Below are 27,378 nucleotides of genomic sequence, written 5' to 3' on the forward strand. Positions count from 1 at the left end.
TAATTTGTATGACTTGTTCAACATAAGGTATGTTGAGGTCTTCATGTAGGGTCTGGTTTGTTACATACCATGGGGCGTCTGTTATCATTCGCAATGCTTCGAACTGCGTTCTTTGAATCAAAGCTATGCTGGACTTGCTTGCGCATCCCCAGATTTCGATCCCGCCAATTATTGTTTTATACAACCATAACTTGTTTTCCAGTGACAGCTTGGATTTTCGTCCGATATGGCAGTAAATATCTTTGATTCTCAATTCAATCTGCTTCCTTTTTTTTATGATATGCTCTCTCCAATTAAGCTTTGAGTCCAAGTGAAAGCCAAGGTATTTTGCTGTTGTTGCCTTTGGGATTTCTATATTATTGAATTTGATTTTAGGGCAGAGTTCTCTTCTCAATGTAAAGTCAATCTGTTTTGACTTGGTTTCATTTACTTATATCTTCCATTTTTTCATCCAAATCTGCAGATCATCCAGGTGTTCTTGAACCAAGTTTGAAGCTGTTGCTGGGTCCTCCTGCGATGCCATTATAGTAGTGTCACCAACGAATGTTCCTATTGTTGTGTGTCTAGTTGTTGGTAGGTCCGAGGTATATAGTTAATAGAGAAATGGGCCTAGCACACTTCCTTGAGGAACTCCAGCTTGAATTGCGCTATAGCTTGATACTTCCTGTCCTACTCTGGTTCTAAACTGTCTATTTGATAGGTATGACTTCAATAAATGAAAGAATTTCAGGGGAAGAATATTTTTGATCTTGTATAACAAGCCTGAATGCCAAACTTTATCAAACGCCTGACTCACATCCAAAAACACTGAAGAGCAGTACTACTTCTATTCAAACGCTTGATTTATGGTTTGCGCTATTCGGTGTGTTTGTTGAACAGATGAGTGGCCTTGTCTGAACCCAAATTGGTGTGAGGGATCCAATGATCAGTTGGGATTTCAGCGTTTATTCTTTGAAGGAGTAGTCTCTCCAGTATTTTTGAGATTATACCTATCCATTTGAATGAAAAATCTCAGAGGAAAGGAAACATAGCAGAGGCCTTAAACGTAAATAGCGTTATATTGTAATCACTTGCAACAGTAAAATGATAAAGTGAGGTAGTAAAAGGATTAATTTTACAAAAATCGATATTTAACTTGAATACAGAATATAAGTGAATTATTATATTTCAAAATGAAAACTATCAACGGATCAGAGACCAGAGCCGAAACTTCTACAACAAAGAGGATATTGCGAACAACTGAAATGGAGACCCTAAGAACAAAAACAAGATACAAACTGACAGACAGAGAAATTCTGTTATATGAGAGAAGTGCCAAGTGGACGATGTGGTCAGATGGATAAGAAAGAGGTGGAGAGAATGAGGCTAGACAGAAAGGCAAAGTTCACTAGGGACAACAAACCCCTCGGAAGAAGACTCATCGGATGATCATCAAAGCAATGGTGAGATAACTGGCAATCCACGTCACACAAAACATACTCCAGAGAAGAAGAAAATGAAAACTAGCTAGTTTCATAATTTTTTTGAGAATTAATCAGCATTTTATGAGTTATTTTAGGAGATTCTTATGAAAACAATATACAGTAAATAAACTCTCTTAAAATACAATGCGTTTAATTGATTAGTAATAAATAAATATGGCATTGCATACCTTTACCTCATTTCTTACATAGTTTCAATTAAATGAAGAATTTTTCAAGATGAATAGTAACCTGCAATCAGATTCTTACTAACACAACCCAAAATCGAGATATTTCGAATTCATAAAAATGATGTGCTTCAAATGGTTTTAAAAATGTTTCTCAGCGAAATCTATGCCTAATTTAGAATTTACTAAAATCCTCGAAAGAACATAAAAATATGTTCAAATTCTATATCGGTCGATTTTTTCGGATATCGTATATTTTTTGGCCAAAAACAGTTTTGGTTTCGGATCGGCTTGGAAATTTGATGTTATGAAGAATTATTTTATTCTGAATCCCTAATAGCAATCAGTTCCTCACTAGGTGACCCCCAAAACTGAGATATTTCGAATTTTTTGAGACAAATTAAAGTTCAAATTTTTTCTTGTCGGATTAGCTTAATAATTTGAAATCTTGAAGAATTTTCCTTGCTGAATACTAACCTCCTATCTTCATGCTAAATAGCAATTTGCAGTCAATACATTCCCGAAGGAACTCTGAAAAAGTATATGTTCTAACATATACATACCTACTTGTTCAGAGTTCCTTCAGGAATGTATTGACTGCAAATTGGTATTGGCAATAAATGTGTTCTTTTGCTACATTCAATTCAAGTGAAAATTGCTCAGTTGCAAAATATAGAAAATGCCTATTTTCACTTTCCTCATAGATATATAGGGTGTTTTCAAATAGAAGCTAGTGTTTTTAAGAGGTGAATCTTTGTCGAAAATTTCAGCATTCAAGATCCGAACCAACCTTGCAAATTTCAAGTTTTTAGGTCCGATCGAAAGTTATTTTGTATACATAATGACATAAATCGAATTTAAATATACACTCGTCATCAGTGAGTCGAATCTCATCATTTTAAAACATTTCTGGCTCAAAATTCGAAAATTTCAAAAATCCTAACGAAATGATAGATCGGTCTGTTCAAAAAATGCTCGCTAAAAAATCACAATTACAATCAAAAGTTTGCCCCGGGTGAGGATCGAACTCACGACCTTAAGATTATGAGACTTACGCGCTGCCTACTGCGCTACCGAGGCGCTAATGTTAAGAAATTATGTTTTGAAAGTTATAGTAAAATATTTTAAAAACTTATATATTTTAAAAGCACTCATTTCAGAAATAAGTCATTTCTTCTATCTACTTATCTATGATTTCTATGAGATGCATGTATCAGGAGATTATTTGCATAGGTCTCCAGAATCAATACGCACAAGTACCAATCCATTTTAAACAGCATATGAAACAATGCATATCTGATTGAACTCAACATTTTAATTACGAAGGGACAAACAAGAAATAATATTTAACCTAATAATGACAACAATTGCACAATGCACAGTCGACACCTCTTCTCGATATTTCAATAGATGAATATTTGAAACTGTGTTCAAGCTACCTAGGAAACTTTTTCCAAATTCGTTTATCTTTTCGAAACTATTTGTATAAAATAAATATAGAGTCGAATTTTGTAGAAATAAGTGAAAAGCATAGAAATAATCAGATTGACGGAAGGACACTGCTCTTGTTATAGGAAGGCTCATCAACAGTTGAAACCATAAAAAAATTGAGACTCTCAAGTAAAAAAAGGTTTTTGACCATTTTTTGTTATTTATTTTGATACGAATCATACGATGTTATATATTTTTGAAATCAGAAAAAATTAAGCTTTCAGAAAATGGCACAAAAATCTAGTGTTCCCATTTAAAAAAACATAACTTTGGGTCATAGCTTCGTAATTAAAAACCCTTTTGAAAATACAAGCACGACACTGGATTCTACGTAAAAGAGTGCCTGTATAATGTTTTAATTTTAGAGCTCTATCATCAGTATTAGCGGAGATATAAATGTTTTTCGATATCGCCCTTTTTCCAATTTTCGCTTATAACTCGAAAACGAAAGAAGGTGGCCAAAAATGAATACTACCCTTGCTAGTTTCTCAGAAAAAGAGATCGAGAAGTGGGTATCAGATTTTGTCTATCTCCTCTGGTCCAAAAGTTGTAGTGCTAAAACATCGAAATTTGCCCACCCTGTACAACTATTGCTAAGATGATACTAGTCATTGTAAATTTGTTCAAATCAGGTATATACCATAGGAATATAATATAATTATTTTATATTTCTAGGAATTATTGACATCCTGGGTGGCTGTGGAAAATCGAAATTAAGTTGGTACTGGCTCATTCAATAACATTTTGAATCGCAGATTTCGGCCTTCGGGTTGGCATTGGAAATGTCATTGACAGGAGGTTAGATTGTTCAGTTTGTGTGTTCAGTTTTGATCCAAGAAATTATGAAACTAAAAAGTTGTATCAACTTCAAACACACATTGATTAGATTTTTACATTATAGAACCTGAATTTCATTTTATGAAATCATGACTGTATGTGCCCCTTCGTAATTTAGAAAATATGGGATCTTTGGAATACAAAAATGATGAAAATAATATAAACTGATTATTTCTATGATGGAGCAATTTTAGTGATATTTTTGTAACTAGAAATAAAGCCGCGACTAGACGTTCAAGGCTTACTTCGATGTCAATAATTCTGAATGGATTTTATTTGAAGATAATATGATTAGAGTCTAGACTTAATTTTTGAATTTGAATTTTTAAATTCTAAAATTATAAAAAATTTTCTAGTTCACCATAGACACGCCAAAATTAAGAAATTTAAAAAAAATAGAAATAAAAAAATTGGTGGTTTGACACATGGATATGTTTTTAAGATAATTCTATGTTTTTTTATAAAATAACATCGAACTCTGAGGGTTGTATTTACCATTGTAATTATTCTATTATATTTATCCAGAATTGTATTTGAAATTGACTTAACCTTCTATTTATGCAATATCTATCAAAGGGTATAGGAGTGCTTTTACAATATGGTAAGTGAATAGTATTATTCAAAAATTAGCTGTAAATATAAAGTACCCTACTTTGCAGTCTGTGGCTGAATTTCTCAAAGGACTCCCTTCGTATGACGAAAACAACTTCACTAAATTCCATGTAGATAATAACAATCGAACTAATTTAAAAAGGCCAAGTGTTTATATTCCAACGAAGGATTATCCTGCAGCACAAAGTGAGTGATATACCTGCAAAATAAGTCAGTAAATTGTAACTCTTATAACTAAGGCTTCAATGACAGTTTCATGCTCAATTAGTTGATAAACAAATCGTATTCAAAAATTTTTTTTCAGTTATTGTTACAGAGAAAACCACAATTTTGCTTAAATATATGCAACAGCATTGGGATAAAAAGGTAAAGATTCAGTTTAGTCCATATTTAGAGATATTAAAATTGTTCTATCCATTGCAGGCAAATCAAAAAAGAGAACATCTTGTTGAAAATGAAGAACCCTCAAGGAAAAGACAAAGGGTGGATTGAAATCATCATTTAACATGAAGGTTATTCTGTTGTATAAATTTTTCTATTATAAATTCTTGAGTTTAAGATTATGATATAATCTGCATCTTGTTTGTACTCTTCGTTCATTTATCATATTAAGTTTATGTAATGATTTGTGAGAAATATTTGTAATTTATTGAAAAATAAATTTATAATCGATATTTTGGGTTATATCAATGCTGAAGAATACTTTCAATGTGAATGTTACACTGGATCATCAAGAATGAAATACAATTTTTAAAAATGTTGAAGTCTTTATTGAAAGAATGAGTACAAGAACTTTTAAAATACAACCAATCATGGGTAAGAGCTATATACAAATATACAATCATCAAGGAAAAAGGCCTCATATTAACAGTCACAAGTAAAGGGGTAAGTCGGAAATGATAACTTTGAACTTAATTCTTAATCGCTAAGTGTTTGGATTGCCCGGAGAACCAACAACATCGATGATCTCTCCAGAGTTGAACTGCTTACTATCGTTTTCTGAAGATGAGAGCAACTGTGGTGGTATATTGAGGGTCTGAAATGAAAAACAGCGAATAAAAAAAAATTCACTATCAACAAACTTATTATTACCTTTCCTGGGTTCAGAGCTTCATACTGATGCCGTAATGATTGCAATTCAAACTCGCAAGAAGCAAGTGCCGATTTCAATTCCATTAGAAGGACCATGTCGCTTCTAAGTTCGTTGAAATGCATGCAGACCTCTTCTGTTGGAGTTGGATTCAATTCTACAAATGAAATTGCTCAAATTCGCATTCATGTGATTTTTTCAAGAAACAAAGGCAATTAATGCATGGTTGAAACTTGTGGTAAATGTCATTATGTATCGTCACCAAATCATAGACGCAGAACATCTTGCATTCAAATTTGAATTATTTTAGATGAAAAATTCAAAATTTACAAATTCTTCAAAAATAAATAGATGTTCTTACCTAATCCCATTTCCTGAATCATTTGTTCAATTCCCTTGGATTTCTTCTGACCCACATTTGCAGGTAATTTCATTCTCTGAGATCGTAAAGAAACACCACTATTTTTATAATCTGGAAATTTAATCCCTGCGGTTTCTATGGCCTGTAAAATATGCTGCTTAAAAAAAATATATGTAATGTTAAATAAGCCAGGGATTCTCTGCAATATAACTTATTCCACAATGAACGTACATAAATTGAAACATATTTTCTAGAAATAAAATTCTCCAATTCAAAAGCTATAATACGTCATTGAAAAATTTTGACTCACAGTTGTATCGACTCTAGAGGGACGAGAAGGATTTGTCAGTTTTTTCTTGGGTAACTTCTTGTCTATCTTTTTCGGCGTCTCAACTTGACTGTCCGCTTGACTGATAAGTTTTTGCAAGTCTTGAGTTTTACGTTCCCTTTCCTTCTTTCTGGCCTCTATCTTCTTTAGTTCACCCAGTAAAAATTGTTCTTCTTCAATCTGAAATTGAATATGATAAAAATAAATCAACAATTAAAATAAATTTTATTTATACCTGTTCAGTTGTCCTTTCATGTAGTCTCTTCAACTGTTCCTTTCTTCGTCTTTCATGATCAGCATCATATGTATAAATTTTTTTATCTCCGTTCAACTGAAGCAATATTACACTATACAACAGAGAATATTATCAAAGTAAAGTTTTACCTTAGCTAATACCCCTATCACTTTGAAGTATCTTTCTTTCAAATCTTCGACAGATCTTTTGGTAGGAAATTTTTCTTTATCAAATCTATCAGCCATTAAGATAAATCTGAGATCAAATCTTCCAGCTAAATCCATAAGATGGTCTGTTTCATCCTTTGACCATTTGTCATCTTTAAGGTACTGCTGATAGTCTGCATCAGTGTAAGTAGGAATATCAATTTTCTGAAAATTATGTGTAGACATTTTCAAAACTTTACTCAACAGGTAAGTTGACCGATTTTCCTTGATGATCAACCTATAAATATTCTTACTTTATTGAACTTAGCAAACGGATACTCTTTAGGTTCGTCAGAAGGTCGTCTCCAATGATAGAACGTAGCACCATCTGTTCTTGCCGGATTTTTGAATTCCATCCAAGCCCATTTACGTGGCTTACGCATTGTCAAGTCAATTTTTTGCTTGTAACCTAGAAATAATCATATACTCCCAAGAATGTTTAATTTAGTTATACATACAAGTATCTGTAGGAAACAGAGGAGGAGCATCCTTCGTATCATTGTACAATAGAGCAAAAACCTCTCGAGCCATTCCTTCGGGACGTTTAGGAGCCTTTGGAACATTTGTGAATTTTTTTTTAGGCTTATCGTTTCCTAAGATGAATTCCTTAGTGACTTCTGGAGTTGGAGGTCTCTCCAACTCCATAATATCTCGAATATCGGCCATTTTAGCTATTAGTGGATAAAAATATAATAGGAGGAACTTTATCTGAAACGGTTTCGATTGTTTCAAATTATAGTTTTATAATAATAAAAAAAAATCTTTCCGACCAAGTATTGAATTATTTACAGAGACAACCAATTCTTGTCTCTGTTATTTACGTCTGTTTGGTTGAATTCATACTTCATAGAATACATAGAGTAAGTATATACTTGTTCTATGATAGAATATATGAAAAATTCATAGATTTTATTTAAAAAAAACAAATGTTTAAACAGAATATTCTATGATAATGATTGTTTACGAAAAAACTAATCTGATTATGAAAAACAATACAAAATGAAACTACTCATTCGAAGTATAAATTCAAAAGTAATAATATTATTACATCTATTGATTTAAGGGTCATGTTCCGGTTATGAAATGTTTGCCAATTTTTCTGTTGGATCAGTTGGTACTGGATATGTTTTTTGGTGATTCACCTTACCATTTATATTTATCATTGCATCAAAACATTATTATTTCGGCTGCGTTGTTTAAATAAATTGTATGTGATAATATATGTGGATTTACTTCTCAAATTTGTATTTGGTTAGTTCATATGATATTTATAGAATGATATAATATTCATTAAAACAATGAAGGGGTTTATACCTTTCATTAGTCATTTAATTTATAAGTTTCCATTACACTTCTTGTAGATATAAAACGATTCTTTACCTGTAATGTCTTCTTCTGGAGAATTTAAAATACCGGAAGGCCCTCAGAGAATGGCCACCATGGATTCTGAAGATGAGGAATCTTTTGTTGTTCTTGGCCAATCATTAATGCCAGATATAGATTTATCTTTCAAAAACTTGTCAATTGGAAGTGTAGAGATTGGACCTATTGAAGAGGGAAGGAAATTGTTAAACATGGATTTATCACAGTTGGGAGCTTCTGGCATCATTAAAGGACCTGATATAACACAGGTATTTATTATGAAACTGCATGGAATTAGAATTCTCTTTAGAACAATTTTCTGAGAGGCTTAATATAATATATCCGATAAAATGTTCTCAAATTAAGTGAAATATTTATAGATGAGTAGATCACAGGACCCTGCCATAAGTATGCATTCTATATCCAGCACCTTATCCCCAACAGTTATACAAGAAAAAATTGAAATGCTTATTGACGAAAATGTTAAACTTCGTGGTAAGTATACATGACAATTAAAAGTATTGTATTGTCTTGGTTCTTGATCTGTTTCTAAATATTGTAAATGAGTGTCATTTCAGATATTATCACTAAAAATAATGAAGCAATGGAAGCACAACACGAAAAAATTTTAGCATGGAAAGAAGAAGTTCATATAACTCATAAATTACATAAAGATAAATTTGAACAGGCCAAAAATTGTATTAGTTCTGTGAGTTGGTATGTGTGTTCACAGTTTTAGATTCTTATTTGGTTTTTTGTAGTTGGTGCACGAGAAGGAACACTTGATCAGTGAACTTGAAAAGAATAAAGAAATTAGGAGGTTACAGGAAGTAGAATTGTTTCAAATGAAAGACGAACTGAAAAATAAAATTAAACAGTTGAACGTTGAAGATATTCAAGGCTCAACATCAACCAGTGATAAAGAAAAAAGTCTTCTTGAAATAGAGAATTTAAAGAAAGAATTAAATGAAGTTATGAAAAAAAAGGCTGAGACTGACAATTTTTTGAAGATAGTTTATGCTCAGAAGGATGATTTGAAAAAGAAAAAAGACAATTTGGAAATCCAAAAAAATAATATTATTCTTAATCTTGAGCAAGAGTTGAAGAATAAAGAAACTATGATTGAAGAGGTATAATACGAATAAATTTTTTCGTTTTATTTTGATTCATTAGGATTTCTAAAGGATTTATAGAAATTTTTTTTCCAGATGAAGACTGAGTTGAAAGATAAAGAAGAATCTTCAAAGAAGAAAATTGAAGAACTCTCCTCAGAAATAAATTATATAAAATCACAAGCAAGTGCAAGCGTGAATTTGAAAGAAGACTTGGAAAATGCACGTAAACAGTTGATGACCTCCCAGGAAAGCATCACTCGTTTACTGCAGACCAATAGCGTCTTAGAGGCTCAAGTTACGGCAGAAACGGAAAAAGTGAGAGAATTGAAGAAACTGGAAGTTATGAAGGATGGCTATGTCGCTCTTCAACATCAGGCAAGTCGATTTTTACTTGTTTTTCTGAAATCCTTTGTGCTAAATCAACTAAAGAAAATATTTTTTTTAAGAGAAAGTATAAGAAGAGAAAGCTATTTGACAGTATTCCTTCATGAATTTGTTACTTTTACATTTTTTTTGTTATTTTCTTACTTTTTGTTCCTTTACTTTTTTCTACTTTTATTTTTTTATTAATTCGTTACTATTTTTTTTTTTCTACTTTTACGTTTTTTTTTATCAATTTGTTACTTTTACCCGCCATTTTACATGACATTTTGTTGCAGCTCGAGATCTACAAAGCCGATTTCGAAGAGGAAAAACGCTTGAAAGAGAACTATAAGGCCGAGAACAGGCAACTTGCCAGTGATTTTCAACAGGTGCAAAAACGTAACGGGGAGCTGCAGAATGAATTAGAAATCTTGAAAGAGCACGGTTGGGAATACGTTAAAACAACCCGAAGAACTTCGAGTACTTCTAGTGCATCTGCAGAGGTCAGTGCATACCCTAACTTTGCTTTCAGTAATTCCAGTTCTGCATCATTCTTTAATTTCATATGGCTTATCGCTTCATTTTTACTCTTACATTTATTATCCCAACTTTATCAAGGTTTTGAAAGTTCTTCGGAGGTTGTGATGTCTGTCTTTTTAGATAGATAGATATTATTATTAAAATCTGCTGAAAAAGGGTTTCAAAATCGAAACGTAAATCAAAATTTATGAATTTATTCCATTTTTCACTGTCTCAACTAAAGAAGGGTATTGATTTATTTTTTTGTGCTAAATTGTCTGAACACAACCTAAAACTTTTATTTTTCTTTATATAATTTTTTTTAACATTTTTAAATACCTAACTCTTCATATAAAACATAACATTGCAAAAATTAATCCAACTGTCATGACATGATCTCATTCAAAATTTATAAATTTTATTGTGATAATTTTCTTAAATATAATAAATTCTTGCCACTTGGACTGAAATATGAAATTGAATTAATTGAATTTCTTTATTAACACTATCCCAATTTAATTAAATCTAACCTTTCTCATTATAATAGTCAACAATTGACGTGGATATCAATAAATACAGGGTGATTCACCGGGATGGCCTATTAGAGGTTTATGGAAAACTAATCATAATTTTGAGCTGAAAATTTGCTTATCGGGGTTTGAGACAGTGATCTTTCTCCCTAAAATATTTTCAGATCTCTACAACTTCCGGTTATACCGGAAACAGACTTCTATTTCGTTATTTCAAATGGCACACCCAGTATATTATTGTATCATTAGATAGCTTTTTCGATGGCATTTTCGGCAATATGCCATACCTTGTATAAAAATCCAACGGTTCATGAGTTATTGGGATTCTTATGAAAAAAAAGGTGGCGATGAGGACTCACATTTTTTTGAATATTTCAGCAGAAAAAGCTTTTTCCGAAAAATTTTTTTTCTTTTTCGATTCCGCAAATACGTAGTATTATAAGACTGTTTTCGGCTTGGACCAAAAATGTACAGGGTGTTTATAAGAGGATCATGAACTTGGACAAATTCAAATTCATCAAAACTCAAGATTTTCAAATTAGAACCTATATTTTTTATTATTTCAATCGATTCTACGTACAAAAATAGTGGGGTTACTTAAGCAAACCCTATACGAAAAATGAATACTTCAAGAGTTATCGGGGAAGAACTTCAAATGAGGAAAAACCGCTATTTATAACTGTGTTAATAACTGTCTGTTACTTGCGGAAAACACAGAAAGAAACTAAAATTCGATGTTTGAATAACTAAATTTGACATATCAAGAATTGTAATGAATTATTCGTAATTGAAAATTTTATTGGTTTATGTATTTCTCAACAATCCCAACGAAAAATTAATTAAAATTCATGAAATGTTTGAATTTAGTTATTCAAACATCGAATTTTAGTTTCTTTCTGTGTTTTCCGCAAGTAACAGACAGTTATTAACACAGTTATAAATAGCGGTTTTTCCTCATTTGAAGTTCTTCCCCGATAACTCTTGAAGTATTCATTTTTGGTATAGGGTTTGCTTAAGTAACTCCACTATTTTTGTACGTAGAATCGTACAATAATCGTAGAATAATACTACGTATTTGCGGAATCGAAAAAGAAAAAAAATTTTTCGGAAAAAGCTCTTTCTGCGGTAATATTAAAAAAAATGTGAGTCCTCATCGCCACCATTTTTTTCATAAGAATCCCAATAACTCATGAACCGTTGAATTTTTCTCAAGGTATGGCATATTGCCGAAATTGCCATCGAAAAAGCTATCTAATGATGCAATAATATACTGGGTGTGCCATTTGAAATAAGGAAGTAGAACTCTGTTTCCGGTATAACCGGAAGTTGTAGAGATCTGGAAATATTTTAGGGAGAAAGATCACTGTCTCAAACCCCGATATGCAAATTTTCAGCTCAAAATTATGATTAGTTTTCCATAAACGTACGGTGAATCAACCTGTATAGGTACAAAATTGAGTAGAGAATAGAGTTTAGAGCAGAATTCAAATATCCACTTCAATTATTGAATTTCACCATCCTAAATCCTCCTCTATGTGCCAAAAACAAATTCGAGCAAATTTGATTAACGAATAACATTCACAATTTTTTTTTCTATTTGTACCTTTCAGTCTCCTCCACCCCGTTCAACATATGAATGCCCAATTTGTTTTCTCAAGTTCAGAACTTTAAAATTTTTGGAGGACCATGTTTCAACTTGTAATCCCGAACCGTCTTGGTTGTAAATTTCTGGTATGGGTATATTTTTTTTTTGTTGGCGTATTCCTTTTTCGAAAAGGATTTTCTATCAGAAGATTTCTGGCAGACATAATTTTGTGTTACCAAAGAAATAATTGCTAAATCAGCTATGAGTGAATTAACATAAAAATTTTATTTAATGAAAACTTTTTATTTAATTTTTATTAAATGAATTATTGCAGGCATTATTTTTAAGGTTTGTTATGACTTAGTTTTTTTTTGTTTCTATTTTATCGAATCAGTATTTTGAAAATAATTTGATAACCATATTAACACTTTAGGTTTTTTTTTTATGGATTTTCCTTTTTTAATATTCCACTTCCTTTACAGATCCGATATAACTGTCCAATCTGTAAGTTTGGATTTTTAACGTATCAGGCTCTTGAAAATCACGTAGAGAGGTGTATGGATTTGAGCTCGTCGTTGCCATAAATCTGGCTTTTCCTATATTTTATCCTTTATAGAATTGAATCCTTCAGTTATAGTAAACCTAATGTGAAGATTAGTTTTGTTAGAAGGTTTAGAAATTTAGTTAATCAGACTAACTATTGTCCTAACTTGCAGATTTTTAGTTTTTACGAAATGTCAACCTGTTTGGCAAAAAGTAAGTCCATTAGACCAATAAATTTTGAATTTTTCTTGTCTATATGAATTGGTGATATTTGAGTGATAATAAATGTATTTTTGAAATGTAGTAATTGTAGATAGAAATATGGTATGTAAACTTTTATTGAATTAAATTTTTTTTTCCGATTGAAGGTATCCCTTTATATAAAATGGATTTGGTCCTTACTTGCCGAAAATTCATTATAAATAGAATACAGTGGAAATTATTGTGTTTCATTTTATGTAGGAAACATTTCACAAAAAAAGTGATTTCCATAAGTGTCATCTATGTAAATAATTCATCTAGAGGCTGGAGGGTAAAAGAACAGGAAATTATCCCCTAGTTGTTACTTATTAGTAATTTTATTATTCATTTCCTAAGTTGTTCTTAATGAGATTCCTAAGAAGAAACGAACCAAGGTAATTAAACACTACAAATAATTCAATTAATATGATGACTTTCTACTGTGCAATTTGCGTAAATACGTATCATTATCGCGTCTGATTCTCTCTATTGAGAATCGGTTCAATAATATGTTACTAAACCGTAGCATCATTGAATAGAAAAATATAGCGTAAACCCATATTATGGATTTTAATATCCGGATGAAACCGAAAAATCGACAATTTGTAATCATACTATTTGAATTCGATCATAGACATATAAAATTGTATTCTATGTCTATGTATTCGATTCATAGACCTATAATAATTATTATAGGTCTATGATTCGATTTGGTTATATGGTGACATCTAAAATAAGTAGCTCAAACCAAGATTTGGTGGTATCATCCATATTACAGGATTCTACAATAGGTTGGTTATTCCAAAGTTAAGTTCTGTAAATTGTGTATAGATGGCTAGCAAGCAAATTCTCTACTAAATTGGATTTTTGGAATTTTTAATTGAAATTAACATAATTGATGAGCCGTAACTTCTGTGATAGGTCTGATTGTATAGACCTATTCAAATTGATAATTAATATTTTCGAGACCATAAGGATCAAACGAAATCCAGCTGGAAAAGTGCTGAAAATTTAACCACAAAACTCGAAATATCTCGGAATTGAAACCTTTTAGAACCTCAACTACCCTATATAGTCACCATGAAGATTTTATTACGATATTAAGAGTTCTTATGCCAAAAACATTTTTGGCCTTCATGGAATTGCACCAAACTCCTCCAAAACTTAGGTCTTTAGGCCTACATACATACTTATTTGAAAGGTTCAGACTTTGTCAACATGATAGCAACGGATATTTACTTCCAAAGGTAAAAATTTTGACGGTCAAAGTATAAATCAGATCATACCCATTCACAAGCCTCAGATTTTATCCACCAGAGGGCAGAACAAAGTACCATGAAAATGATTTCCCAAAACTCGAATTATCTCGAAATTGGGACCTTTTAGAAGCAAACTGATTGCAGTTTAGTATTAGGCGTAATCAAATGCTTCTTTTAAATTATGAATTAGGCATCGCTTATCACTAGAAAAATTTCCCCTTCCATTTTTTTTACAAAATTCGGAATATCTCAGTTTTCGAGTAAGCTAGAGAGAAACAAACAACAGGTTCGAATTCAAAATGAAAAATTCTTCAAGAAATCAAATTTTGAAGGTGATTCGAAGATAAAAAATTTTTTCGCGAAAATTCCTCCCACAAAAATTGAAATAACTCAGTTTTGGGGGCTTCTAGGGAGGAACTGATTGCAAATATGAATTCAGCATAAAAATTTCTTCATAATATCAAATTTTGAAGTCGATCTGAAACAAAAACTTTTTTTGGCGAAAAAATATCCAAGGTTATAGTCTTGGTTTTTCCGAAAAAATCGACCGATCAAATTCGAACATTTTATGATTGTTTTAGATAGTTTCGAGATCGTAGATTCCGAATTTGGCATCGATTCTCACCAGAAAAATTTTTCTACACCGCAAAAGCACAGTCTACACACAACTGGAATGTCTCAGTTTTGGGGTATACATACCCATTTTAGAAGCTTCAGAAATTGGTCACCAGAGGGCAAAGCAAACCGCCTTGAAAATTCCTGCCACAAAATTCAAAATATCTCGGAATTGAGACATTTCAGAAGCAAATGTTTCTTCTATCATATTTTTAGATCGAAACTTTTGTTTGGAGATGTATCCAATGTTGATATAAGACTTGGCGTTTTGTGGAATTTCTTGAAAAAAAATTAGCCATGGAGGACCTTCAAAATATGGTATAATAGAGAATTTTCGATTCTGAATCTCAACCTACCTTTGGTTTCTTCCTAACAAAGCTACAAGCTGAGATATTGCGAATTTTGTAGAAAAATAGTGGTTTAAAAGTGTAGACAAATTTTTTCGATCTGAAAATTTGATGGAAGAATAATTTTACCACAGCGAATACAAATCCGAAATAAGTTTGCTTCTAAAAAGTCTGAAATTCTAGATATTTCGAGTTTTGTGGGATAAATTTCGGTTCAAAAATATTGTCAGATCGTCTTAAAAAATTAATGTCTTTATTTTATGATAACAGTAATTAATTACTTCAAATATGAATCCGTAATTAGTTTCTGTCCGTAAGGTCTCAATCTCGACAGAATTTTAATTTTGTAGAATATTTTCGAAGCGTTTGATTGGGGAGATTAATTCACACCGATGAACCTTAAATGAGCAATTTGAATAGGTGTATATTGTTAATCCTAATACATGAATTATCTCAAATGTTTTAAAAAAAAAATCCAAATGTCAATTCACTAAGAATATTCCTTAAAATTTTCCTATATGCCATCTATACTCACAGAACTGAACTGATTATTTCCACTACTATCCACGCATAGAATCCTGTAATTTGTACGGCACTACTCATATTAGGTTTAGGTTAGTCTCACTAGATGTCGCAATAGCATCGAATCCGATATACGAATATGGTGGATGCGCTTAGTTAAAGCGCATCCACTCAATATATATATATGTATGGTTTAATCAGGTTCCTAATTTATTATTAAGCGGAAATCTCCACGCTAATTACTAGTCTGCACTAGTATCTACTTGAAGGAACTCTGAAAAGAGATATCCTGTTTTTTGTAAGATTTCGCAAAAAATAAATTTGGCCTCAGGTAACCATGATAGAAGAAACATTTGACCACGCCGATTACTTATCTGCAATGAATTTGCTTCTGAAATGTCTCAATTCCGGATTATTTTGAATTTTGTGGGAGGAATTTTCAAGGCGGTTTGCTTTGCCCTCTGGTGACCAATTTCTGAGGCTTGTGAAATGCCCAAAACTGAGACAATCCAGTTGTGTGTAAACTGTGCTTTTGCGGTGTAGAAAATTTTTTCTGGTAAGAATCGATGTCAAATTCGGAATCTACGATCTCGAAATGATCTAAAACGTTCGAATTTGATAGGTCGATTTTTTCGGAAAAACCAAGACTATAACCTTGGATATTTTTTCGCCAAAAAAAGTTTTTGTTTCAGATCGACTTTAAAATTTGAAATTATGAAGAATTTTTTATGCTGAATTCCTATTCGCAATCAGTTCCTCCCTAGAAGCCCCCAAAACTGATTTATTTCGATTTTTGTGGGAGGAATTTTCAAGGCGGTTTGCTTTGCCCTCTGGTGACCAATTTCTGAATCTTCTAAAATGGGTATGTAACCCCAAAACTGAGACATTCCAGTTGTGTGTAAACTGTGCTTTTGCGGTGTAGAAAATTTTTTCTGGTCAGAATCGATGCCAAATTCGGAATCTACGATCTCGAAACTATCTAAAACAATCATAAAATGTTCGAATTTGATAGGTCGATTTTTTCGGAAAAACCAAGACTATAAACCTTGGATATTTTTTCGCCAAAAAAAGTTTTTGTCTCAGATCGACTTCAAAATTTGATATTATGAAGAATTTTTCATGCTGAACTCGTATTCCTCCCTAGAAGTCCCCAAAACTGAGTTATTCCGATTTTTGTGGGAGGAATTTTCAAGGCGGTTTGCTTTGCCCTCTGGTGACCAATTTCTGAATCTTCTAAAATGGGTATGTATGTAAAAAAAAATTTGTATCTTTGAATCACCTTTAAAATTTGATTTCTTGAAGAATTTTTCAGATTCTTAGAAAAATTTAGGGGAAAAAATTACATGAACACGAATTTGAAAAAGGAGAGAAAAGTTCCTGAATTTATCAATTAACTGGATTAATTATTCAATCATCATCCAGAAATTTTGTTCATAAATACTCTAATCGAGCGTAAATTAAATTAAAACTGCTAAGCTTAAATTCCTCCTTTATTTTGATACACAGTTCTCTATAAACATACTCATTTTAATAATTGCATTCTGATTTTCAAATACATTATCCATTCTTGTTCTCACTTTGTGAATAATTATAATCACATTATATCGCAATTTATTAATATAGCGTGTTTAATTCCGAAAAAACTTTCAACTTCATAACAATTAATCCATAACAAAGAATTTATGTAAAAAATCAATTCATAAAAAAAATATAGTACGGTTCAAGTTCTCCTAAACCTATTTCTAATCAAAAAACGTCCACTAGCAGAAACAACCCCCTAAGATTTATCGAAAAATTAAATGAATTTAACAATATTGTACTTTGGGTAAAACCAACAAAAATACATATATACAAGAAGAAGATCGATAAAAATATCTTCTTTGGATACAAACATTGTGCTTTCGTTATGGACGTCCATCCAGATGAATGTACACTATAATTCAAACTAATTAAAGTATGGTCATTAAATTAAGATTATTTACACATCACTACTCCTTAAATAAATTAATTTGCTTATAAGGGCTCTTCTTCGGCTCACTGGGTAAACGTTCCTGCAAATAAACAATAAAAATATCGTCAGTACCTGTCACATAAAAATATGTTTGAATAAAATAAGATCGAAGACAAAGTAAAAATTCCAGTTTTTTTTAAAACCTAGTTTCTCAACAGGGTATGAAATCGTAACATAAAAAAAATCTTTATATCCCAGCAAACAGAGGTCTGAAATAACTCTTATCTAGAAATGATCAGAAAATTTGAAAATCTCAATAAAACCACGTTTTTTTTCTTAAAAATGAGAAGGTTTATCAGAAAACGTTTTGAAAGAGAGATATAAAGCAGAAAATTCTTGTATAGTCTGTTCTATAATTTCCTGGCAAATCGTGCGGGAATATCTCCAGAAAAATTTATGAATATTCCCGCATGGAAGAAACAGCATATTTCCTACAACTGCTATGGAAAGTAGCATATTCTTCACAGCTTACTTAATTTCAAAACTATGTATTGTTCATACTGTGGGAAATATTATTCCCCACGGCACTTTGCCCACACCTCGCTTGGTAGACCAATGAAATTGGGTTTTTGAGTCGTTTCTATGGAAACGCAATAAATTAGCACATACTGTCAACAAAGGCCATTTTGATTTGAATCAAGTCCATCACTTGAATTATTGAAATTTGTGCAGTTGCAGGAAAAGTATAGTGTGCAACATGTGGAGAAAGTCCTTTTCTCGCTCGTGTGTTTGCACTCTCCCACACTTGCAAGAAAAGTTGGACTTTCCCCACTTGTTGCACAAAATACTATATCCAAACATCGAATTTTAGTTTCATTCCGTGTTTTCCGGAAGTCACAGACTACTCCACACAGTTATAAATTCCAGAATGAGTTATTGGTTTGAGACCTTTTTTAATTATGAACTATTTTCTTGACAGGGTTGAAGGTCAGGTTGTTGGAACAAAAACCACCTCTCAGACCATTGCCGACATGTTTCGATTTTATTCAAAAATCTTCTTCAGGGCTCTATAATAAATTACAAGATTTTTTTTTAAAAACACTAATAAATAAATCATGTTGGAATATACAATGGGACATTACAATTGAATAAATAATTACATGAATATCTGAACAATACAATGCAAAAAAGGAATTTTTTAAAAAACGAATAGTGAGAGAAACACTAAAAACAATCCAGCTCAGCATACAGGTACTTGATGATTTTACATTAAAAAGGGGAAACCAATTACTTACAGTCTATTTGCGGTTTTTTTGTCAGAATCATGAAATATATGAAATAAATATCACTTTTTGACACCATCAAATTATAATCTAAAACGAACGAAATGATAAAACGGGAACAGACCACTCTGATAATACATATGTTATAAGTAAATAATGAATAATGTTTATATCTACATACATGACATTGACATTCAATTCGAATAATTCGTTCAAGTTTATTGAAGAAATTATTTACAGAAGAAATCGAGAACGGATTCAAGACGAAATAATCGAAAACAAAAAATTTTACGCCTTGACTTACGTTGAGGGTTTATCTGAGCAGATCAAAAGAATTATTTCATCGCTTGGTGTCGACATAGCTTTTCGATCGGATAACACAAACAGAAAGCTTTTCTCAAGGTTAAAGAGTACAACTCAAAAAGAATTGTTGAGTAATGTTATCTACAAGATTTGTTGCAAGGATTGTCAATCTACATATATAGGACAAACAGGTCGATATCTTAAAGACAGAATCTCTGAACATAAGAGAGATTCCCTCAACATACTCAACCCTCTGAAAAAGAAAAAGGAGAACAACACCGCTCTAGCTGAACATGTGTCAAATACACTCCATTCTTTTGATTTTAACATCGATTCAATAAAAATATTAGGACACCAAAAAATTTTAAAGAAACGCTTACTACATGAAATGATCTCAATTAAACAAGATGAAAAATCCATTAACAGGAGAACAGACATTGAAGGTTTGAATACGGCCTATTACTATCTCATCAACAAAATAAAAAGAAAAATAACTTGAACTAATTATTCAAATTGAATGTCAATGTCATGTATGTAGATATAAACATTATTCATTATTTACTTATAACATATGTATTATCAGAGTGGTCTGTTCCCGTTTTATCATTTCGTTCGTTTTAGATTATAATTTGATGGTGTCAAAAAGTGATATTTATTTCATATATTTCATGATTCTGACAAAAAAACCGCAAATAGACTGTAAGTAATTGGTTTCCCCTTTTTAATGTAAAATCATCAAGTACCTGTATGCTGAGCTGGATTGTTTTTAGTGTTTCTCTCACTATTCGTTTTTTAAAAAATTCCTTTTTTGCATTGTATTGTTCAGATATTCATGTAATTATTTATTCAATTGTAATGTCCCATTGTATATTCCAACATGATTTATTTATTAGTGTTTTTAAAAAAAAATCTTGTAATTTATTATAGAGCCCTGAAGAAGATTTTTGAATAAAATTGAAACATGTCGGCAATGGTCTGAGAGGTGGTTTTTGTTCCAACAACCTGACCTTCAACCCTGTCAAGAAAATAGTTCGTTATAAATTCCGGTTTTTCCTCATTCAAGGTTCTTCCTCCATAAATCTTCAAGTATTCATTTTAGGTATAGGGTTTACTTAAGTAACTCCCACTTTATTATTTGAATAAAATGGAATATTTTTGAGAAACACTATGAAGAAAGAAGTGAGCAAATAAATAACAATAATAATTTATTATGATAAAAGCCAATTTGACCTTGTTGAGACGAACAATATGGGTCCCTATACAGTTCCCTGTGGTAGGCCATATTTCATTATATTCAAATTCCAATTGGAGATGTCGATAACCGATCATTTTAAATGATCAATTGACTGTATTCCTTTTTCTGAGTATGCATTACAGAAAAAAAAAATTATAAATCAACTCAATTGTGACAATGGACATTCATTTTTTGGGACGTGCATGGTATATTGTTCATTGGCAGTCTTGACAAAGGTTGAACCATGGTCGAATTGAATGAATTGCGTTTCCAACTGACTTGACTTATTCTCCATATCTGGCCTCCGGTGACTACCACCTTCTGCAGACCTTGAAAAAAGCTACGGAGGAAGAAATTTGGTCCTAATGAAAAAGTAATCGCCGAGGTTGAAGCCTATTTCGAAAGCAAAGATGAATGAAAAGTTAGGGAAGCTTGGAATACACGATTCACTCTTGAAGCCGAAATTTTCAGAAAAAATGCGTTTTTACTGCTTGGGCCCGCAAACTATTGAACGAATTTTTACCAAAAAGACTTATTCACCCCATTTCCTACACAATTAACCCCTCTCCAAGGCGGACTCATCCTCCAGATCTGGCCTCCAGTGATTACCGCCTTCTGCAGACCTTGAAAAAATGCTCCAGGAGAAGAAATTTGGCCCTAATGACAAAGTGATCGCCGAGGTTGAAGCCCATTTCGAAAGCAAAGATGAATGAAAAGTAAGGGAAGCGCTGAAATACACGATTCACACTTGAAGCAGAAATTTTCAGAAAAAATGCGTTTTTACTGCTTGGGCCCGTAACCTGTTAAACGAAGTGTTACCAAAGAGACGTATTCACCTCATTTCCTCCGCAATCTCCAATTAATCGTTCGACAAGAACTCCCTCTCCAAGGCGGCGCCCATCATGTTCCATTCTCCGTCTGTGATATCGTCGGGAGCATCAACGCTGTTCTGAGAATCCTGGGATTCCCACTCCTCGATCCCCTCCACGACCTCCCCCCTCCTGAACTTCACGGAGGGCCGTTCCTCCTCTTCCGAATTGTTCGCTTCCTCTTCGTCCTCCAGGTTATCCGAAGACATCATCTCGGTGTGGGTCCTTTTGTAGCCCCTCGGGTATTCCTCGTCCAGCGACTCTGCGCTGCTGCTGCTCGAGTGGGAGGTCTCCTCGTCAATCGGGGGCTCCGGCGCCTCCTCTTCCCCCTCCTCCTTCTTTTGGTTCTCCTCCTCGCCCTCGCTGCTGTCGCTCTCATCGTCCAGTATGTCTTCTACCTGCAAACGAAAAAATGTTGATATTTGCATCGTTATCGATAATAACTATAAACACAACAGCAAGCACTTACTGCTGGAACGCACCTTTGAAATGAGTGACAACTGACACTAATGACAGGCGTTCACGGATGCCAACATGAAAAAAATTTGAAAGTAATAGTGACTTTATCTCCATAAATGAAAAGTAAAGGATTTGCCATTTTATAGTTCCGAAAGAAACATAGTCATTTAGAATATCGATCAAATTTTCATTTGAATATAAAGCTTGAATGTTCTTCGCGTAATCCTTGTGAGGTAATTTTCCATGACTTGCCAGCATATTTCGGGCAATATCTCTCTAATAACTTGACGAATATTGGTTTTCAGATCGTCAATAGTCTGAGGATTATCGGCATGAACAGCGTGCCGAAAGAGAGGCCCAAAAGTTGTGCGCACCAGGAATAGATCAATTTTGAGTGGTCGTAGTCGGTAAGAATATTGCGATGGCAGTTTTCCTTGAAAAATCAACGTTTGAATGGGAATTCCTTAAGAATCCATAGTGTGTACTATTGTGTAAACATTGTTTAATGTAAATGTGAAGCACCAATAAAGCATCTACATTTTTATCAAGATTATTTTCTAAAGGGTGTTTTTTTTAGAGCTATAGAACTTTAAATTGCAATAAAACAACGATGGATTATTCAATTGACATGAATTTTATTTATCCGCAAGATAATCTTGTGGCATTACATTTCAAATATGATTTCTGGCATATGACCGCTACGGCTGGCTCGGATGTAGTCCAATCTGGACGTCCAATTTTCGATGACTTTTTCCAACATTTGTGGCCGTATATCGGCAATAACACGGCGAATGTTGTGTTATATTTGTGGCTTATCCGCATAGACCAATGACTTTACATAGCCCCACAGAAAGTAGTCTAGCGGTGTTAAATCACCAGATCTTGGAGGCCAATTCACAGGTCCAAAACGTGAAATTAGGCGGTCACCAAACGTGTCTTTCAATAAATCGATTGTGGCACGAGCTGTGTGACATGTTGCGCCGTCTTGTTGGAACCACAGCTCCTGGACATCATGGTTGTTCAATTCAGGAATGAAAAAGTTAATAATCATGGCTCTATACCGATCACCATTAACTGTAACGTTCTGGCCATCATCGTTTTTGAAGAAGTACGGACCAATGATTCCACCAGCCCATAAAGCGCACCAAACAGTCAGTTTTTCTGGATGTAACGGTGTTTCGACATACACTTGAGGATTAGCTTCACTCCAAAATTTGTTTGTTGACGTAGCGATTCAACCAGAAGTGCGCTTCATCGCTAAACAAAATAAAATGGACGTAGTGCACGATACGTATTCCGCACAGAACCATTATTTTCGAAATAAAATTGCACTATTTGCAAGCGTTGTTCAGGCGTGAGTCTAGTCATGATGAATTGCCAAACCAAACTGAAAATAAATCACTTGACAGCTGTTAAATCGGTCGCCATCTTGAACAGTAATGCCAACTTAGAGTTATATACCTCGAAAAAAACCACCCGAAAGAACAGAACAAAGAACTAACCTCTTTTCCCATATCAGCAATGTCGTCACTAGAAAAAGACATCAGGGGATGAATTGTGTCCATGAAACGACCGCTGGGCGTTCTCTTACGCAGGGTGGGCGTCCCAGGTTTCAAATACTCCGGTACATGTGTGGGACTGCTGCAATGAGGTGGGGGGTGTCTATTTTTGGAACCCTTTCCGTTCAGGGGAAACACCCTCTCGTCGGCATGTTCCCAACGTTCAGCACAACACCAGAGCCAGTCTGGGGTTACGATTTTAAGGTTTTTTCTTCGTTTTCCTGGTAAAAAAAAGGAATATGAAATACATGCATACAGTATGGTCAATAGGTCAAAAATAGTTGTGAAAATAGTAAATCAATATTTATTTTAACAGGCCAATTGAAAGTCCCTGGTCTACCATAGTAAAACACCATTTTTGTAGTACGATTTGTCTTTCGCTTCAAAATAGGCCTCAGTTTCGGCGATTACTTCTTCATTGGCGCTAAATTTTTTTCCAGCGAGCATTCTTTTGAGGTCTTAGAACTTAGAACAGGAAAAAGTCGCTGGAGGCCAGATCTGACGAATACGGTGGATTCTGAAGCTATTCGAAGCCCAATTCATGCAATTCTGCCATTGTTGTCATTGATTTGTGACACGGCGCATTGTCTTGATGAAACAGCACCTTTTTTTTTTTTCAAATGGGGCCGTTTTTTAACGTTTTCATCCTTTAAACGATCCAATAACGCTTTATAATAATCGCTGTTGATGGTCTTACTTTTCTGGAGGTAATCAATGAATTTTAACCCTTGCGCATCCCAGAATACTCATGCCATAACCATGCCAGCTGACTGTTCTGTTTTTCCTCGCTTTTGATTCGGTTCAACGTGTGCAGTCCACTCAGCTATCTGTCGATTGGACTCCGGAGTGATGGAGCCATGTTTCATCCATCGTCACATATCGGCGCAAAAATTCAGGTTTATTGCACTTAAACAGCTTCAAACACTGCTCAGAATCATTAACAAGTTGTTGCTTTCGATCGATTGTGAGCTCGCGCGGCACCCATTTTGCACATAGCTTCCTCATGTACAAATATTCATGAATGATATGATGTACACGTTCAGATGATATCTTCACAATTTCTGTTATCTCGATCAACTTCACTTTACGGTCATTCAAAATTATTTTGTGGACTTTTTTGATTTTTTCGTCGGTGACAGCCTCTATTGGGCGTCCACTGCGTTCGCCGTCTTCGGTGCTCAACTGTTTTTTTTTCCCTTCAAGAAGCAATATTTTATAGGTACATGAAATTATTTTTTTTCATCTTTTTTCGAATAACAAAAGTAGCTACACTCATAACGCAATATCTCACAAACTAATGGTCGGACTGCTTGCAAATTTTGACACGTATCGTTAGAAGTTTGGTACTAACTAAAAATCATATGAAATTAATACTAGCACCGCCATCTGTGCATCAGACCGGGGACTTTTCAATTCTAATACATAATTATTATACAAGTGTGTATTTCAGATATTTTCTAAGCTTAAAAGACACTATTCGTTTTTTTTTCATTTTTCAATGATACAATCTTCACAAAATTTATCATGAAGATTCTTTCAACCTAATTTTTAAATTTCAGTTCACTCAAACTGGCAATTTCTCAATTATTGAAAAAACGAAATAGGGGTATATAAATTCAAATCTAATCAACTCACCAGTATTCACTTTAGCCGTTCCTGGCCTGATAGCGACCAAGTGCGTCGAATCGTCCTCCAAATCTTGGGTGACTTCAGCCCCCAAACTTTTCGCTATAAGATAAGGTTTCGACTGCTCCAACTTCTGATGAGTGGGAACCAAGCCGCTGAAATATATTTTCGTTCCTTTCAACACCTGACTCTTCACCAACGGTATCACTTCTTTCAGATCCGGAACCTGGCCAGATTCCATTACATCGTACTGTTCGTAGAACTTTTTATGGATTTCCTTCAATATGCATTCAAGATCCAATAAATAACTATCTGGGTCTTCGACACGTAACAAATCCTTATCGGAAGAATTATTGATTTTTCTGCATCCGTTATTTTCTATTTTTTCAGGCGATTCTTCTTTGGCTTTATCTTCATTGTCAATTTCTTTATTTTCTTTTGTTTCACAATCTACTATTCCATCGTTCTTGACTATTGTCTCTTCTTGTGATTCCTCTGTAATTTCTCCCGTTTTTTCCATTTTTTTCTCATGGTTCTCTTCCATTTCATCTGATTTCTCAACTTGTTTTGTCTCATTCGATTGTTCTTCGATGTTTTCAACCATTTTCAAAGTATCACTAGAAATTTTAACAGTTTCTTCACTTCCTTCTTCTTTCACTTCCATATTTTCCTCATCATTTTTAACTCCATTACTCAAATCTTCAGCCCCCAAATTTTCTGCCACTCCGTTAATGACAACATCAGTAACTTTATCACTTTCTTTCTTAATGTTTTCTGTTTCATTAATGTTTTCCGTTTCATTAATGTTTTCCGTTTCATTATTTTTTTCTATATCATTGGATTCATTTTTTTCAACAACTTTCTCCTGATCATCTGTTAAAAAGTTATTGTCATCATGTCCATTTGAGAGTTTATCACCATTATTCTTTGAATTGATGTTGGATAAATCTACACCTGAGGTTTCATCATTTTCTTGCTTATCTAGACCAGGTGGAGCGTTAATATCACCCGTATGTCGAAAGAAATGATAAGGCTTTACATGAATTAAGTTTGCAGCATTTGACCAAACATCCTCTCTGTCATCTATAATGCAGACCAAATTGTCTCCACAAGGAAAAAGTGCCCTGAAACAGAATATTTCTCATCAAATTCGATAAAAATAAAATCATAGCTCAAACATATGTATACTGAATGCTAAGTGAACTATTTATTTTCTCTAAACTTACGATAAATTTGCTTTTTTGCTGGTAGGGTCAAAACATTCATCCCGTGACAAAATTCGATTGGAAAAAAATTTTTGATCACGATCCAGGAATGTTGCTATCATGTGGGCATAATTTCTTGTTCCAAACGTACAAATATGTAACTCAAAAAGAGGAAATATATTCTCCAAAAATTGGTGAGTGCCAGGTCTAAGCCTTGTGTGGTACCAAGGCGATTGAGGTCCATACAATTGGAAATGATAAACATCTTTAATGTTAGCAGGTACATTATCATTTGTTGTGTGGATCAAAGTTTGATCCAAATCTACTAACAAAACTAACTTTCTATCCCTCAGTAATCGATCACTGTCTGCTCTTCCAATTACTTGAGCTTGCTAAAAAAATCCCAAATTAGAAATGTTTCGAGTACTTGTTTAAAAACTTACTTCTTCGCTGACTTTTAGATTGGGTATAGCATGTATCATAGGCACTGAAGCTACAGCTTCGCCTTCTTCATTTCTAAGATCTGCTCCACATTCAGCACACATATCATTCATAATAGTTGGATGATTGCATATTTTCAACCAATAGAGTAATTGCCTAAAAAATATTAAATTATTAAATTTTCATAGAAACAAATTTTCCCGCGCTTTTTTAAATAAACATACCCTGGATCAACGATGGCGCCTTCCGACGCGACAATTTGCTTTAGTATTCCAGCCTTTGGGGACTTGAATTTGTGTTGAATGTGATTGTTTTGCCTTAAATTAAGATACAGAAATAACACTTTACCGATAGAAATAGTAGAACCTTCTCGTACTTTCCATTTTAAGACTTTAATAGTGTTATTTTCATCACATGAAATGCTCAGCATTTCTTCAGCCATCTTGACGGAAACAAACTTACTGAAGCTATAGAGTTTTATTTTGGAAAAATCGAAATAACACTTAATAAGGTTTACATCATAATTTAATACGAAATCTTGGTAACATTATTAATGGACAACATTCAATTTATAAATAAAACATTTATTTAATAGTTGGTATTCTTATAAGACTGGCGTCCATAGAATACTATAAAATTG

General features: G+C 33.2%; 4 protein-coding genes and 1 non-coding gene across 9 annotated transcripts; 2 read left to right on the top strand and 3 right to left on the bottom strand.

The window, feature by feature from the left end:
- Positions 1–2,655: 2,655 nt before the first annotated feature.
- On the bottom strand, positions 2,656–2,728 carry Trnam-cau. The gene has a single exon. It is a non-coding gene; the product is annotated as a tRNA-Met (tRNA).
- A 1,670-nt stretch (positions 2,729–4,398) lies between these two features.
- Positions 4,399–5,262, top strand: LOC123688767 (DET1- and DDB1-associated protein 1). The gene is made up of 4 exons (XM_045627425.1): positions 4,399–4,577; positions 4,636–4,774; positions 4,893–4,954; positions 5,012–5,262. Exons 1-4 carry the CDS (start codon positions 4,575–4,577, stop codon positions 5,078–5,080), a joined length of 273 nt encoding a protein of 90 aa, XP_045483381.1. The 5' UTR covers positions 4,399–4,574; the 3' UTR covers positions 5,081–5,262.
- A 73-nt stretch (positions 5,263–5,335) lies between these two features.
- On the bottom strand, positions 5,336–7,642 carry LOC123688766 (DNA methyltransferase 1-associated protein 1). Of its 3 annotated transcripts, none has more exons than XM_045627424.1 (8): positions 7,267–7,642; positions 7,063–7,217; positions 6,752–6,973; positions 6,603–6,698; positions 6,350–6,547; positions 6,040–6,181; positions 5,681–5,835; positions 5,336–5,624 (listed from the first exon to the last, which is right to left on the bottom strand). In XM_045627424.1, exons 1-8 carry the CDS (start codon positions 7,472–7,474, stop codon positions 5,514–5,516), a joined length of 1,287 nt encoding a protein of 428 aa, XP_045483380.1. In that variant the 5' UTR covers positions 7,475–7,642; the 3' UTR covers positions 5,336–5,513. The 3 variants fall into 3 exon arrangements, with proteins under 3 accessions (XP_045483380.1, XP_045483379.1, XP_045483378.1); XM_045627423.1 differs by having other exon boundaries at positions 6,040–6,193; XM_045627422.1 differs by having other exon boundaries at positions 6,040–6,196.
- Positions 7,643–7,754: 112 nt separating this feature from the next.
- On the top strand, positions 7,755–13,192 carry LOC123688577 (NF-kappa-B essential modulator). 2 transcript variants are annotated; one of them, XM_045627156.1, is made up of 9 exons: positions 7,755–8,059; positions 8,170–8,439; positions 8,551–8,665; positions 8,749–8,879; positions 8,932–9,300; positions 9,379–9,660; positions 9,945–10,151; positions 12,308–12,428; positions 12,765–13,192. In XM_045627156.1, the coding sequence occupies exons 2-8, from the start codon at positions 8,194–8,196 to the stop codon at positions 12,419–12,421; spliced, it is 1,464 nt and encodes a 487-aa protein (XP_045483112.1). In that variant the 5' UTR covers positions 7,755–8,059; positions 8,170–8,193; the 3' UTR covers positions 12,422–12,428; positions 12,765–13,192. The 2 variants fall into 2 exon arrangements, with proteins under 2 accessions (XP_045483112.1, XP_045483113.1); XM_045627157.1 differs by lacking the exon at positions 12,308–12,428.
- A 4,088-nt stretch (positions 13,193–17,280) lies between these two features.
- On the bottom strand, positions 17,281–27,282 carry LOC123675113 (RNA polymerase II subunit A C-terminal domain phosphatase). 2 transcript variants are annotated; one of them, XM_045610377.1, is made up of 6 exons: positions 26,963–27,282; positions 26,741–26,894; positions 26,319–26,689; positions 25,102–26,216; positions 23,410–23,687; positions 17,281–17,859 (listed from the first exon to the last, which is right to left on the bottom strand). In XM_045610377.1, the coding sequence occupies exons 1-6, from the start codon at positions 27,178–27,180 to the stop codon at positions 17,797–17,799; spliced, it is 2,199 nt and encodes a 732-aa protein (XP_045466333.1). In that variant the 5' UTR covers positions 27,181–27,282; the 3' UTR covers positions 17,281–17,796. The 2 variants fall into 2 exon arrangements, with proteins under 2 accessions (XP_045466333.1, XP_045466325.1); XM_045610369.1 differs by lacking the exon at positions 17,281–17,859 and adding an exon at positions 21,418–21,846 and having other exon boundaries at positions 26,963–27,274.
- Between the last annotated feature and the right edge of the window lie 96 nt (positions 27,283–27,378).

Source organism: Harmonia axyridis, chromosome 1 (genome assembly GCF_914767665.1).
Source record: "Harmonia axyridis chromosome 1, icHarAxyr1.1, whole genome shotgun sequence".
Taxonomy (NCBI): Eukaryota; Metazoa; Arthropoda; class Insecta; order Coleoptera; family Coccinellidae; genus Harmonia; species Harmonia axyridis.